The sequence below is a fragment of the Drosophila persimilis genome, unplaced genomic scaffold (assembly GCF_003286085.1).
Source record: "Drosophila persimilis strain 14011-0111.01,24,50 unplaced genomic scaffold, DperRS2 tig00000808-arrow-arrow-pilon, whole genome shotgun sequence".
Lineage (NCBI taxonomy): Eukaryota > Metazoa > Arthropoda > Insecta > Diptera > Drosophilidae > Drosophila > Drosophila persimilis.
In genome coordinates this window covers 1,103,584-1,119,553 of record NW_020825357.1, presented here as the reverse complement: position 1 = coordinate 1,119,553, position 15,970 = coordinate 1,103,584, and the positions used below count along the sequence as shown (strand labels likewise).

Below are 15,970 nucleotides of genomic sequence, written 5' to 3'. Positions count from 1 at the left end.
ATTGCTCCGTTTTTTGCTCCTCTTTTTCCTTGACTTTTACTCCTCTTTTTTCTATATATTTTTCGCTCCTTTTACGCTCCATTTTTTCAATGTAAAATTTTTTTTAATGCTCTTTTACTCTCCTGTTTTTCGCCCACTTCTTTTGCTGCTCTTTTTCTATGTCTCTTACTCCTTTTACGCTCCGTTATCTCTGTTATCTTTTTCCCTGTCTTTTGCTGCTCTTTTTGCTCCCTTTTTTCTGTGTCTATTGCTCCGTTTTTGCTCCTTTTGTGACTTTTGTCTTTTCGCGCCTGTCCGCCTATGTTTTTTTTGTTCCTTTCGTTGAATACCACACCGCGTGTTGCGTCTTCCCTCTACCCCACAACAATTCTCTAAATTTCTATTCTTTCCTAGTCGCTGACGATCTTCTGAATCTCCTTTTCAGTTCGTTCCACTGGAAAGCCTTTTCCAAGCCCCCAACCTCCAACACAATAACCCGAATATTAATACCCTTTTCGCATGTGTGTTCCTACATTCTAACCCGTTTCTTACGATCCACTTAACACCACCATAACGCCATCTTTCAGCTAATCCTCTGTACAAAATATCCATCTTGCACCTACAAAATATCCCAAAATCCTTTGTAGAATATATGTATGCGTAACCTTCATCTTTCAGCTAACACATCCCTAAATCCTTTGTACAAAATATGTTCAATCCTTCTGTAAATATATATACATATCTCTATCTGTATCTGTAAATATAGCCTTTCAAAAAATTATGTCTTCTGTCCAAAGTTTCAACGATTTTTGCTTGCTTTTTGGCAAAAGCAATGCACGGTACCCAACCCCAATGGATCCTGGATCCTGGATCCTGGTTTATCCTTTTTGCGCCCCTTAAGATCACAATTTACTTAGCTGTTGATGCATCTTCCACACAGGTGAAGCGACAGAGGTACACAAGGACTATCAAATCAGCATCATTCACGAGGAGCCCATCGTCGAGGAGGAGGAACAGCCCGAGAAGATCCACGAGATACGAGTCATCGATGAGATCGCAGAGATCGAGGAATCGCAGCCCATCATCGAGGAGGTGGAGGAAGAGGAGGAGCAGCCCGTTGCCGAGGACCAGCCCGAGGATGTCAGCAAGCCCAAGGCCAAAAAGAAGAAGATCATCAAAAAGAAAACCGATGATCACGATGAGATCATCCGCAAGTTACTGGAGCAGGAAATCGAGAAAACGGAGCTCGAAAAGTACGAAAAGATCGATTTCGATCTGCCCAAGAAACTGAAACCGGAATTCGCCAATCTCGAGCCCATGAAAATCGAGCGAAAGGATCAGAAGCCCACCAAAGTGCAGATTGTGGAGGCGGCAGAGGTCCCGAAACAGGTCAAACTGAAGCCAGGAAAACGCAAGGAGAAACCCACCGAAGAGCAGTCCGTACAGCTGCCCAAATTCCGGCTCAAGGCCCGCATGGTCATGGTCGAGTATCCTCCGGCTCCATTGATACCCAAGCTGACCGAGATTGGCGCCACGAAGGACAATGGAGAGCTTTCGCGCAACATCGACGAGGCCGAAGAGGCCCTCAAGTTCAAGAAACCAAAGACCAAGAAGATCAAAAAGATCAAGGACGACCTGGAGAAGGTCGAGCTCGAGAAGTACGAGAAGTATGTCAGCAGCGAGGAGGAGCCCGAGGAGCAGAAGCCCTACCAGAAGCCCGAAAAGACTCCCAAGCCCGAGGAGAAGCAAGAAGAAGTGAAAATAAAGCTCGGAAAGGGCAAGAAAAAGCCCAAGGAGGAGGAACAGCCAGAGAATGTCACCCTCAAGAAGATCCCACAGAAGCCCCAGGAGGTCGAAGAGGAAGTGGAGCTCCAGCGAAAGCCCAAGGAAGTCGTTGTGGTCGAGGAACAGCCCAAGGAGCCCAAGGAAGGACACTTTGTGGTGCCGCCCTTCGAGCCCGTGGACTTTGAGCCTTCGGAGTACGTGCCCGAGGAACTGGAGCCCATTGAGCATCCGGAGAAGCCTGAGAAACAGAAGAAGCCCACGAAAACCAAGTACAAGCCCAAGGACAAGTCGAAGCCAGAGCCGGAGACAATCATCTCAGAGATTGTCCCGGGCGTGCCCAAGGAAGAGGAAGAGGTACCCGAACAGGAGGTGAAGTTCCGCATTCCCGAAAGCGAAGCTCCAGAGGAAACAGACTCTCAAATCAAACTGAAACCAGTGCCAAAGGTCCCTGAGGCTGAGGCACCCGTGGAGGCAGCCATCGTCCAGGCAAAGGTCGAGGAACCCAAAGCGGAGGAGATCCCAGAGACTCCCCAAGAGGAAGCGAAGAAACCAAAGAAACCTAAGGCCAAGAAGATCCAACCAAAGGAGGAGGAGGTCTCCGAGGAAGTCCCACAGGAGTTCGAGGTCTCTCTGAAGCAGGAAGAGGCACCCGAAGAGGTTCCCATTGAAGAAGAAAAGCCCAAGGAGGTGAAGGTCAAGCAAAAGAAACCCAAAGAGGCCCCGGTCGCCCAAGTGGAGGTTAAGGAGGAGGCACCGCAGCCCGAAGAAGTCCCCGAGGACATACCCGTGGAGTACAAGATCACGACGACAGTCCTGGAGCCCGAAGAGGCCCCCAAGGAGCACAAGGTGCGAGTCATCGACTTCGATGAGCGCCACGAGACCACCGAAGAAGTCATCGAAGAAAAGGTTGTGACGCGCCGCAAGAAGCCAAAGCCACAGCAGCCCGAAGAGTACGAGGTGACGCTCCAAGAGCCCCAGGTCGAGGAACCAGAGGTTGAAGAGGTCACCGCAGAGGTCACAATTCCCGTGGAGAAACCCGTCGAGGAAGCAGAGCAGTTTGAGGTTGAACTGAAGCTTACGGAACCCACACCCGAGGAACCCCTGCCCCAGGAGGTAACCGTCAAGGAAAAGTCCAAGAAGAAACCCAAGAAAGAGGTGAAGGAAGAAGAGATTGTGGTCGTAGAAGAAGAAAAGATACAACCAGTCGAAGAGGAGGAAGTCGTGGTGGAGGAGAAACCCCAAGAAAAGAAAAAGACCAAGAAACCCAAGGAATACGAATTCAGTGTCACAGAAACTGAGGCCCCCGTCGAGGAAAAGCCCGTGGAAGTGATCGAAGAAGCTCCCAAGGTAGAGGAGGAGAAGTCCGAGGAACAGGTTATCGAGTCCTTCGATTCATATGAAATCAGCGTCAAGGAAACGGAGGCTGAAAAGGTCACTGCCATCGAAGAACAGCCCGAGGAGGAAGCTCCAGCCGAGGCCGTCTTCAAGCGGAAGCCCAAACCCAAGCCCGAGGCAGTGGAGGCCGAATTTGTGCTGACAGAACCCAAGAAAACGGAGGAAATCCATGTGGAAACCGAAATCAAACAGAAGAAAACCAAAAAGCCAAAGAAACCTGAAGAGGCAGCCGCTGAACTGGAGATCAAGGTTGTGGAAACGGAGGCAGCCCCCGAGGTTCCCGAAGAAGTGCCCGAAGAAATCAAACCGGAAATTGTGGAAAAGCAGGAAATAATCGTGGAGGAAAAACCACAAGAATTCACGGTACGCATTTCCGAAACGGAAGCCGCAGAAAAGCCCGTGGAGGAGCCTCAAGGCGAGGCACAGTTCACGGTCAAGAAACGCAAGCAATCGGTGACCTTCGCCGATGAGCCGGCCACAGAGATAATCCTCAAGGAGCCCAAGCCCATCGAAGAGGTCACCGAGGAGGCCCAAATCAAGACCAAAAAGCCCAAGAAGAAGGTCAAGGAAGTGGCGGCGGAGGAGCTAAAGATTCAAATCACAGAGGAAATCCCCGAGGAGGCGCCCATCATCGAAGAAGTCGAGGAAGTGGTCACAGAAATCAAGGAAGTTGTGGCTCCAAAGGTGGAGGACAAGACCTACAGGATCGGGGTCACGGAAACGGAAGCACCCGAGAAACCTGTTGAGGAGATTCCCCAGGAGGAGGAGGTCGTACCCGAACCGATTGTGGAAGAACCCGAGCCCCAAGTCTACGAAGAGCACAAGGTAAAGGTCATTGAAGAGACTCCACGGGAAATAGTGGAGGAATCCATCGAGGAAGAGGTCAAGGTGATTCGCAAGAAGAAGCCCAAGCCAGAGGTCAAGGAGGAGCCCGAAGCGGCCGTCTCGATCCCGGCGCCAAAGCCCGTCGAAGAGGTCGAGGCTGTTTCCAGCATCACCATCGTCCCCGAACAACCCACCGAAGAGGAGGCCGCCGAACTCAAGATCACCGTCATCGAAGAGCAGGCCCCCGAAGTGGAGCTCGTCCAAGAGATTGAGGAAATCGAGGAGACGCCCGTCCCCACTGTCGAGGAGCTGCCCGAGGAGCAGGTCACGCTGCAGAAGAAGAAAAAGAAGACCCCAGTAGTTGTCCCCGAAGTGGTGGAAGAGCCCGAGGCAGAGTTTGTACTGAAGCCCAAGAAGCCCGTGGAAGAGGTCTCCGAGGAGGCCAAGATCAAAAAGAAGCCCAAGAAGGCGGCTCCAGTCGAAGAGGCTGCCGCCGAGCTCAAGGTAACCATCACAGAGGAGGTGCCCGCAGAGCCAGAGCTGGTCCAGGAAATCGTTGAGGAGATCGAGGAGGTCCCAGAAGAAAAGCCTGAAGAGGTACCCGAAGAAAAACCCAAGGAGTACACCATTGGCATCACGGAGACCCAGCCAGAGATCGAAGAGGTACAACCAGAGGCGCCCAAGGAGGAAGAGGTGCGTCTGCCCAAGAAAAAACCCAAGGCACCCGAAGTCGTGGAGGAACCCGAGGCTGAGGTCACCCTAAAACCCAAGCCAAAGGTCGAAGAGGTCCAGGAAGAGGCAAAGATTGTCAAGAAAAAGCCCAAGAAGCCCGTGGAAGAGGTCGCTGCCGAAGAACTCACCGTCAAGATCGAAGAGGAGGTCATCCCCGAACCGATTGTCGAAGAAGAAATCGTCGAGGAGGTGCAAGTGAAGAAAAAGAAGGCTCCCAAGGCGGAACCCGTCCCCGAGGACATTGTGGATGCTGCCGTGATCAAACTGAAGAAACCCGAACCTGTCGAACCGGAAGAAGTGGTTGCTGAAGTCACACTGAAGCCCAAGGCCCCCAAGGAGATCCAGGAAGAGGAATTCTCTGTGGATGTCAAGCTGCCAAAGGAGAAGATCGTCACCGAAGAGACCTCCGATCAAACGGTGCAACTCAAGAAGAAGAAGAAGCCACAGAAACCCGTGGAGGAGGCCGCCGATGAGTTGCAGCTGCAACAGACCGTCGTCGAGGAGAGGCCCGTGGAAATCGAAGAGGAGGAAATCATCGAAGAGGCCGTCATAGTGCGCCGCAAGCCCAAGAAGCCTTTCGAACCCTCAGTGGAGGAGCACGAGGAAACCGAGTTCAGTCTCTCGTTCAAGAAGCCCCACACGATCAACGAGGGCGTAGAAGAGACCGGCACTGTCCTGAAGAAACGCCCCGCGAAGCCGCAAACCCTGGACGAGGCTGCCGCCGAGCTGTCCATCCAACGCCAGGAAGAGGAGTACGAGGAGGGCGAGGACATCGAAGAGTTTGTCGTCAGCGCCAGGGCCAAGAAGAAGCCACTGCAAATCACCGAAGAGGACGAGGAGGCCTACACCGTGAAGAAGCAGCTGCGCCGGAAGAAGGTGGACATTCCAGAGTACGGGGAAACGGAGAACGTGACCTTCCGTGCGAGAAGCACAAAGACCAAGGAGGATGTCGACCAGGAGTTCAATATTGCCCTCGACTCCTACGCGGAGGAGGAGGTCTCCATGTCTGGCAAGATCAAGATCAAGAAACCCATCAAGAAGACCTACAACGAGGCCGCCGACGAGGCAAAGATTAAGATCATGCAGGACTACGACGATGGCCAGGAGCAAGTCATCGAAGAAATACGCGACGACGAGGACACCATCGATGAGGTCGAGGAGCCCGAAGAGTACATGGTGGAAGAGCTGCCGCCGGATGAGGTCGACTTCAAGCTGAAGCCCAAGAAGCAGCCAAAGCCCAGCTACTCCGTTCAGGACGAGGAGGAGGAACAGTTCCTGATTGGCATCCGGCAGCCCAAGCGGGACTCCATCACCTACGATGAGGATTCGCTGACATTCAAAAAGAAGCGAAAGGTTATCCAACAACTCTACAATGAAGGTAAGTCGGGCTCCCGCCTCTAGAGGTCTAGAGCGAGGAATCTAATGCTTTATTCAATCTGAAAACAAACAAAAAACATATACATTCTGCTTATATGATATCACAGCGTGTGGCAAGGTAAAATGTTTACCCGACAAAAGTATTTGTGTGTCAGTAGCTAATGCATAACCACCCCACACCCCACCCACCCATTTATTGTTGCAACAAAAATAAAAAATCTCTGGAACTTTTCGCTGGAATGAAAATTAACATTGTTTTTCTCTTTCGGTACAGATGGCGCCTCGCTGAATATCACCAGGGAAATGAATGTCGAAGGTATGTTCCATGGCCACTGTTTCACTTTATCCATGTTCTATTATCATTGTTCCATTGTCCCAGTCCCAATTGTAATGAAAGAAAGAGGTTTCAACACAAAAGTTTCATTACCAATGTTCCATTATCAAGGGTCATGTTCCTTTGCCAATGTTTCAATTCAAAAATCACTGTTCCATTGGCAATTCGCAGAATACTCCTCCAATGATAAATTTACTACAAAATTTCACTCAATTTTTCTTGAAAAAATTTTATTAAATCTTTTTCTTGAATATTTTCAATAATTCAAATACATTAAGCCCTAGAAGCACTCGTGGCGTATGGTCCATGTTTGTATTTTACGAAATAAATGTGCCTAATCGCTTATGGGAAATTTCTACATCGAGTTTTTGAATGATTCGTTTCCCTTATGGAGACATTTTCTATAGCGAAACAGAAATTTCTTTGAATATTCTCTTTCGTTTATGGGAATCTGAGTACACCTCCTTCCCCAAAAGTACCCTCCACTTACGTTCCACTCTTTGCGCACCTTTTAGAATCTGAAAATCCCAATATCATGTATTCGATATGCAACTACATTGCCGACAACGATGAGGCCATCAATCTGGTGGAAGGTGAAAAGGTCACCGTGGTGGGACGCCACAGCTCCGAGTGGTGGTACGTGAAGAAGAGCATCACCGAGGAGGAGGGCTGGGTGCCAGCCCAGTACCTGATGGAGCCCGAGGAGTATGCACAGTATGTGCAGAACAAGCTCCACGAGAAGATCGACAAGCTGCCGGTCTTTGAACGTAAGTTGATTCTTCTTTCGAATCCTGTGTAAAGATTGAAGAACCATGAACCGGGAGGACAGCTTAGGCTCTCCCGCTGCGTTCTCCAATCTTTGATCCAACTAAAACCACTGTGAGAGTATTGTTGCTGTCCTCGTTTATTGTTTCACTAACAAACCGATGATCGTTGTTCTGTTTTTCTGTGATTTTGTGAATCTGTTAAGGCCCGGGACCCGAAGACAAGCCCGTTGCCCCGCGTTTCATTGAGAAACTGCAGCCCATCCACACGCCCGACGGCTACACGGTGCAGTTCGAGTGCAAGGTCGAGGGCAGCCCTCGGCCGCAGATCGCCTGGTTCCGCGAGACGGCCATCATCAAGCCCTCGCAGGATTTCCAGATCTTCTACGATGACGATAACGTCGCCACTCTGATCATTCGCGAGGTGTTCCCCGAGGACGCTGGCAAATTCACGTGCGTGGCCAAGAATGCCGCCGGTTTCACGTCCAGCACCACGGAATTGATTGTCGAGAGTCCACTGTCGGATCACGGCTCAGACGCCACTGCCCTGTCGCGCCGCAGCATGTCCCGTGAGTCCTCACTGGCCGACATTCTGGAGGGCATACCGCCCACCTTCTCGAAGAAGCCGAAGGCGCAGTATGTCGACGAGAACACGAACGTGATTCTCGAGTGCCGTTTGGTGGCTGTGCCAGAGCCCGACATTGTCTGGACCTTCAACGGGGAGGACATCGACGAGGAGGAGATCAAGAACATTCGAGTCGTCACCGAATCGGACATGCACATGTACTGCAGCGTGGTGCACATCACCAAGGTGAAGAAGTCGCAGGAGGGCGTCTACGAGGTGATTGCCACCAATCGCGAGGGCGAGGCACGTCTGCCCATCACCCTCAAGGTGCGCACCAGCCAGAAGGAGGCGCCCCAGATCCTCGAGCCACTGCGCAACATGGTCATACGCGAGGGCGAGAGCGTTGTCCTGTCCACCCACATCGTGGGCAATCCCCCGCCGAAGGTCACGTGGTACAAGGACGGTAAGCCCGTTAAGAACGCCAAGTCCGACAAGGATGTGCACACCCTGACGCTGATCACCCCCAAGAAGTCCGAAAAGGGCGAGTACACGGTAAAGGCGGTCAATCCCTTGGGCAGTGTGGAAACCACTGCCAATCTGACGATTGAAGGTAGGTTTTGTTCCGTGTCTTACAGCATAGAAGGATGTCTTTCCCTGCGGAAAATTCTCTAATTTGTGGCTACTTCTTTCCATCCCGTAGAACCCACCAGTGGAAATGCAGAGCCGCCGCTGTTTGTGGAGCGCTTCGAGGAGCAAAATGTCCCGCAAAAGGGGGAGATACGTCTGCCCGCCAAGGTCTCGGGCAATCCCGTGCCCGAGGTCCAGTGGCTGTTCAACAACGCCCCTCTGTTCCCCAGCGAACGCATCCAGCAGATCTACGATGGCGAAACGATCGAGCTGATCATCAAGGATGCCAACCCGGAGACCGATTCCGGGGACTACAAGTGCATTGCCAGCAATCCCATTGGCAAGACATCGCATGGCGCCCGCGTGATCGTGGAGGTCGACGAGGTCACGTTCACGAAGAAATTAAAGAAAACCATCACCATCGAGGAGGTGCAATCGTTGACGCTCGAGTGCGAGACCTCCCACGTCGTCACCACCAAGTGGTTCTTCAACGGCAAAGAGCTCTCCGGCATGGACCACCGAGTGGTCGTCGAGGACGGCAAAACGCACAAGCTGGTCATCCGGAACACCAATCTGAGGGACTCCGGCACGTACGTGTGCAAGGTCAAGAAGCAGGAGACCACCTCCACCGTGGAGGTCCTTCAGCGCAAGCCCGACTTCATCAAGGTCCTCGAGGACTACGAGGTGACCGAAAAGGATACGGCCATTCTGGACGTCGAACTGACCACGGAGGCCACCGAGGTCACCTGGTTCAAGGACGGCGAGAAGATCACGATCGAAAACAAGAATGTGGAATTCATCAAGGACGGCAAGTCGCGTCGTCTGGTCATCCGCGACACGACCATCCACGACGAGGGCGAGTACACCTGCAAAATCGAGGGCCACGAGTGCTCCTGTGAGCTCACGGTCATCGAGCTCCCGCCCGAGATCATCCATCCCCTGGAGGATGTCTCCGTCACGAAGGGAGAGAACGCCATCTTTGAGCTGGAGCTCAGCAAGGGCGACGCCCTGGTCAAGTGGTTCAAAAACGGCAAGGAGCTGGTGTTCAACGACCGCGTTCAACTGGCCATCGACGGCAAGAAGCAGGCCCTGCGCATAGTCAAGGCCAGGCCAGAGGATGCCGGCGAATATTCCATCCAAGTGGGCGAGCAAACCTCCAAGGCCACTCTGACAGTGGAGGAGCCACTGGTGGACTTTGTCGTCCGCCTGCCAGACGTCACCTTGGCCACGAAGACCACCGATGCCGAGTTCACGGTGGAGCTGTCGCAGCCCGATGTGGAGGTCACTTGGTTCAAAAAGGGTAAGCCCATCAAACCCAATCCCAAGCATGAGGTATTCGTCGAGGGCACTGTCCGGCGCCTGGTCATCCATGAGGCCGGCGACGAGGATGCCGGCGAGATCAGCTGTGTGGCCGAGAACGTCACCAGCAGCACAAAGCTGTGCGTTGAGGAGCTCAAGCTGCCGCCCGTCATTACCTCTGACAAGGAGCAGACCTTGAAGGTGAAGGAGAACGAGGATGCCACCTTCACTGTCAAGTACACGGGCGGTGCCCCCCAGCCGGAGGCCGTTTGGACCACCCGGAATGTTGTCATACCCAAGTCAAAGCGCGTTACTCCATCGATTGATGAACAGTGTGCCACCCTGACCCTGCGAAAGGTTGTCGACGATGACGAGGGCGAGTACACGGTGAAGCTGGTGAATCCCGTGGGCGAGGCAGAGGCCAGCCTACATTTGGTTATAATGCGTAAGTACAACAGCTGCCACTGCCACTAACTGTGGCAAGACCCAAATCATAATTAAAATAATCCTATCCTTTCCTTCGGCAGGCAAACCCACGGCACCTGGCACTCCGCAGCCACTGGAGGTGATGCATGACTCCATTACGCTGTACTGGAAGGCACCCGAGGATGATGGAAAGTCCGAAATAATTGAATACATTCTCGAATACCATGATGTTAAGGAAGAAAAGTAAGTAGCACCCCCCCCTCCCCCTGCCACTCAACAAGGCCCCCCTTCTGACGGTGGGATTATATCGAATATGACAGCCTGCGCCAAGAACATCTTCCATTGTTTCTGGCCAATTTATTGAGCCTTTAAATGGCTATGTCCATTAAAATTGCATTTCTAAAGAAAGCATCGCCCGAACGATAGCATGGGAGAGCTTTGCTCTGGCACACTCAATACATTTATCGCATGCGAGATCTGCCCACTGAAAAAAGACAGAAAAAATCCAAGCATCGCGGTCTCCTTTCTCTACCTGACACCCCGCGCACCCTTTTGCAACTTCCTGAAACAAAAACAAATACAAGACAAAAGCAAATGAGCAAAAACTTCAACCAGACCAGCGTCCATTTGTTGTTGTTGAGGCGCTTATCGCTTTGCAGATTATTTCTCGAGCACAAAAACAACATAAAGCAGACAAAAAAAATGCAATACAAATTGCCTTGCAAAGCTGTGTGCAAGCGAGAGAGAGAGAGAAAAAAAGAAGCCGATCTCTCAGGCAGAAGAACCCGACACTGGCCGGCAGTGAACGAAGCAAAAAGGAGGGGGAAGTCGCTACGACCGCAGCACTGCAGCAGAAAGAGTGTGTGAGAGAGGGACAGTGATAGAATGAGTAAGTGCGTGGAAGGGGTAGGCGTAGCCACTGCAAAATTGATTTGTTCATTCTGGCTATAATAATGATCCGATCTGAATCAGATTCGGCAAACTGGTAGACAGTTCTAGGCGCTCATTGGGACTATATTGACTCGGATATTGATTCTGTACTTTATGGTGTCCGAAATGCTACTTTCTGGATGGTACACACATCCACATACCCCTATATGCTCAGGCCCACGCACTGTCCTTGGAGCAAAAACATAATGGAAAGGTTTTTTCGCCCTTCTTGTTGTTTCTTCCAAAAGAAAAAGATCCCAATTCCAGCTTTTTTTTTTGTGTTTTTGCAGATGGACTGAAATACGTAAAATCAAGGATACCACGTACACCATCTCGAAGCTGAAGATCGACACTGAATACGTGTTCCGTTCGATAGCCGTGAACGAGGTGGGACCCTCCCCGCCATCGCCGCTGTCGCCGCCCATTCGCCTGGTGCCGAAGGTCGAAACCGAGGCGCCCAGTGTGCGCGAACCCCTGCAGGACCTGTGCTCGGAGCTCGACAAGGAGGTCACGCTGTCCTGCGTGTTTGGCGGCATTCCAGAGCCAAGGGTCGTGTGGAAGAGGAACGGACAGGTGTTCGAGTCGTCGAGCAGCCTGCGCTACGAGAACCGTGTGGCCAAATATATTATCGAAAAGACAACAATTGAGACTGAAGCCACGTACACGTGTGTGGCTAGCAACGAGAGGGGCTCCGTGGAGACCTCCTGTAGACTGAAGCTGCAACAGAGGCCCGTCGTCGAGGTGGAGGACAAGTATCTGCAGCAGAAGCTCCGCACAGGCAGCACTCTCACCATTCCAGCAACGGTGCGCGGCTATCCCCGGCCCACGGTCGCCTGGCACAAGGACTCCGTCGAGCAGACAGAACAGACGTCCATTGAGACCACGGAGACCACATCGACGTATTCCGTGAAGAAATTGAGCCGCGAACACTCTGGCAAGTACAAGGTGACGGCCACGAATGAGTCGGGCTCCTCGTATGTCGAGTGCACGGTCCAGGTGATCGACAAGCCCAGCCGGCCGCAGTCCCTGGAGATCAAGGACGTGAAGAAGGACTCGATCATCCTGGAGTGGACACCGCCGGTGGACGATGGCGGTCTGGACATCCAAAAGTACACGCTCGAGAAGTGCGACGTCCAGAACAACGTCTGGATGAAGGTGTCCGACTTTGACAAGGACATTCACTCGTATGCCATCCAAAAGTTGTCCATGAACTCGCAATACATGTTCCGTGTGGTGGCCGCCAATCCCATCGGAGAGTCGGAGCCCACGGAATCGGAGACCGTGACGATAACCAAGAAGTTTGGTAAGCAGATCATCAAACACCTACAATATGGGTGTATCAATTCTGTATCTTGATTACCCCCAGAAAAACCCTCACCCCCGCGCGGCCCCACCAATGTCTCGGGCATGAACGACACCTCCTTTACCCTGGCCTGGGAGCCATCCGAGAGCGATGGTGGCTCCAAGATCCTCGAGTACATCGTGGAGATCAGGGAAGAGACTGAAACCGTCTACCGTTCGGTGGGCGTTACCCTGGGCACTGTCACCAACATCCATGTGGAGCAGGTCCTGCGCACGAAGGGCTACTTCTTCAGGATCTACGCCCGCAACGAGGCGGGCACCAGCGAGGCCTACGAGACCACAGAAAAGATCCTCGTGGGTCGTAAAATAAGTGAGTTTTTTCCGCTCAAAACCCAAGCTTTTCCTTATGCTTATTGCTTTTGCTTTTGCTTTTCGTCAAACAAAAACACAAACGCTTCTAATGCTTTGCTGCCACTTCTAACACAGCTAATGAAAACGATCCTGGTACGATGGGTAGGTAGAAAACCATAGCCCTGAGAAGTAGGGGGAAAACCTTAATCGTTCTTTCTGTTTTGCCTGCAGCCCCGCCATCGCCTCCACAGAATCTGCGAGCCCCAGACGTGACGAGCCGCAGCGTGACCCTCGATTGGGAGATTCCAGCGCGCAACGGTGGTTCCGAAATCACAGGTAAACCCTGGATAGAGCTGTGGACAAAAGGGCCCGCATAAAACTGTCTCCTGCTCTCTCCACAGGTTACTGCGTGGAGAAACGCTCTTCGACGTCGACGACCTGGACGAAGGTCATAACCCTAGATGCACATCAGCTGCACTACACGATCGATAATCTGAAGGAGAAATGCGAATACTGGTTCCGTGTCTCGGCTGAGAACGAGATGGGCCTGGGTGCCCCGGCCGTCACCGAGAGCATATCCCTCAAGACACATGCCAGTAAGGCTCCCAGGAAGCCCTCCTCCCTCGAGATTCCCTCTTTAACGTGAAATCCCTTCTTGTATCCCCTTTCCGCAGCCGTTCCGTCGCCGCCGACTGCCCCCCTGGAGGCGCGTGTCCTAGCCGCCAATGCTCACATATTCGAATGGGGTATACCCGAGTCAGATGGTGGTGCGCCACTGCTCGGCTACCACATTGCCATACGCGACATGAAGAAGACCATGTGGATAGAGGTGGGTCGTGTGCCGGCCGGTGTGCAGCGGTTCCAGATCCGGGATCTGCAGGAGAACCACGAGTACATGATACGGATATTCGCCAAGAACGAGATCGGTCTGAGCGAACCTCTCGAATCGGAGGAGCCCTACAAGGTCATGACAGCAGGTAGGCATCAACAGAAGGGGATTTGCCCTCCAGGCAGAAGAGAGGAAGAGATCATTCCCCCGTTTTTCCTCCGTTTTGCAGGTCATGAAAGCCTGCCCGACGAGCCACGCACTGAGATGAGCACTTGCAACACCTCGTCGTGGCTGAGGGACCACAACATGGACGCCGATATCCATTCGTATGCCCGGGGCAGGCTCCTGCAACGCGACGAGTACTTCTTCAGGCTGTGGGCGCAGATCCCCAGCAGCAGCAAAAAGAAGAAGAGCCTCAAATAAGTCAATCATCAAGAGAGAAAAACAACAAAAAAAAAAAACGACAAACGAATGAAAAACTTTAGTCATAGTTTAAGCATATTTTCCCCCTACCCCCAATTCCCCATCCCCCCATCCCCCGATCCCCCTTTCCTTTGATTTTACTAGCTTTTTGTACTTTTGAATGAATGATGTACAGATTGGTGTAATGATTGATTGATTGATTGATCGATAGATCCCATTGTGCCAGCGATGCCCACACAGTTGGGGGGGGGAGTGCGGGCTCCACTCGAACGGAAAGTGCGAGCGAAGAAATGTATCTGGATGAACGAGTGTGCGTCCCCTCCCCGCCCCGCGTGTGGGCGTGGCTCCGATGGGATGCCATTACACGATCTACATATATAAAGAGTTCTAATCCTTAGAGTTTTTGATTTTATGATTTTATTTTTGTAAGCTGTGATAAATCGTATCCAAAAAAAAGAAAAACAAAATCGAAAGAGTCAAACGAAAAACAGAAAAAGTACATAAATGCCTGCCACACAAAAGATACGAGACTCCATTTTTGTGGGTGGCATCGGGCCGCAGAGGCCAGGGAGTGTGGCACCGAAATGTTTAATCCCCAAAACACCATCCAACGACGAATCCCTCCCCCCCCCCCCTCCCCCACCCGGAAAATAATTCAAAATATCCCAGAACAAATGGTGCAACATTCGAGGGATATGTTGAATCATCTTCTGGGGGGGGCGGGGCGGGGGGGCGAGTATTCGGTTCTTTGCCACCTCGCTGACGCCTGTTGCCCTTGCCCCCGTGGATACCCTCGGATACTAGTGGCAAAATGGATATTTATGGCACACACACACACACACACACAGACAAACTCGTATGTCCTTAAAGTTATAGAAAAACCATATATGAAATAAATAAATAAATGAAATACTTTATAAAATGTATAAACAATTCATGAATTTCTCAAGTGCTGCCTGCCTGCCTGCCTGCCTGCCCCCTCAAGTGTGGTGGCTTGTGGCAAGTTTCGGGTTACTGTGGCCCCCACCTCCCGAAAAATCAACTAATTAATTCATTAGAAGAGTCCAAACCCCCCCAGACCCCCCACCCGTCCTGTTCGCATATTGGCATATAACTTTTCTGTGCGAAAAGTTTTCCATTTCCATTCGGGGGGAATGTTCACCCTTTCTTTTCGATGCCCTGGCAATAACGGAGTAGCAGGGTATATGGTTGCGGCATGAAGCCATTGGCAAAAATCTGAAAATTAATTAAGCGAACATGTGGTTCCCAGGCGAGGTAGTCCTTCAAGCAGAAAACACACCAGAAGGAAGCTGTAGAATCGAAAAAGTACAATGAATGCGCTTTGGTACAACTTTGGAGAGTCCAAAACGGTTTCAGTAGCGACCTATCCTCCCAAGATATATCCACAATCGGTTGATTCGGAGGGAAATAATTTCCAAACGTGACGGTGCCTCGCTTTTCCTGGAAAAAACTGATTTCAAGGCTAAAAAGGTTAAAAAAAAGGTTAAAATTCTTGATTCGTATCAATAAATTCCGTTGGTATAACCATTTGTACCTATAAAAACCTCTAGGTGTTGGAAATAATAGGCGCAAAACCATGTGGTATCGGCAGTCCCTCAATACCGATGCAATAGTTGCATTTAATACCGATGTTGAAAACTTTACAGCGTTTGGAGGACGTTTTACCAGCAAAAGTGAAGAAAACAAGTTTCCAGAATGCAGAAAATATATTTTCAATCAATATTCACTCTCCATCGACTCTTAAGCGTAGCTTTCACTCATAATTTTTAAACACTCTCAGGGAGAGATCTGCTTAAATCCTCAAGAAACGAAGCTTTATAGGAATAATACTTTTTTACTGCCTTTTCATAAGGTATTCGATTGGATTATTCGAAAAAAGAAACCATTAAGTGAAGCATCATACTTGGTATGCCCCTAGGAAAAAAAGGGTTTTTCAGGTTTCAGAGATGCAATCTCCTCCAACTCCACTACGAGGTATCTGTCGGTCCCCACACGCTCTGCCTTTT

The 15,970-nt window shown here is 51.2% G+C and overlaps 1 protein-coding gene across 2 annotated transcripts in view; it reads left to right on the top strand.

The window, feature by feature from the left end:
- The window catches only part of LOC6601226 (titin), an 83,113-nt gene extending 68,719 nt beyond the window's left edge, over positions 1-14,394 (top strand). For both annotated transcript variants that reach the window (XM_026993230.1, XM_026993231.1), the window contains 13 exons: positions 920-4,581; positions 4,627-6,094; positions 6,368-6,409; positions 6,943-7,194; positions 7,398-8,366; positions 8,457-10,127; positions 10,210-10,351; positions 11,329-12,341; positions 12,405-12,710; positions 12,923-13,027; positions 13,093-13,287; positions 13,366-13,668; positions 13,750-14,394. In XM_026993230.1, the coding sequence (XP_026849031.1) occupies positions 920-4,581; positions 4,627-6,094; positions 6,368-6,409; positions 6,943-7,194; positions 7,398-8,366; positions 8,457-10,127; positions 10,210-10,351; positions 11,329-12,341; positions 12,405-12,710; positions 12,923-13,027; positions 13,093-13,287; positions 13,366-13,668; positions 13,750-13,943 (10,322 nt within the window). In that variant the 3' untranslated portion in view covers positions 13,944-14,394. The remainder of the gene's footprint in view (positions 1-919; positions 4,582-4,626; positions 6,095-6,367; positions 6,410-6,942; positions 7,195-7,397; positions 8,367-8,456; positions 10,128-10,209; positions 10,352-11,328; positions 12,342-12,404; positions 12,711-12,922; positions 13,028-13,092; positions 13,288-13,365; positions 13,669-13,749) is intronic.
- Positions 14,395-15,970: the final 1,576 nt, after the last annotated feature.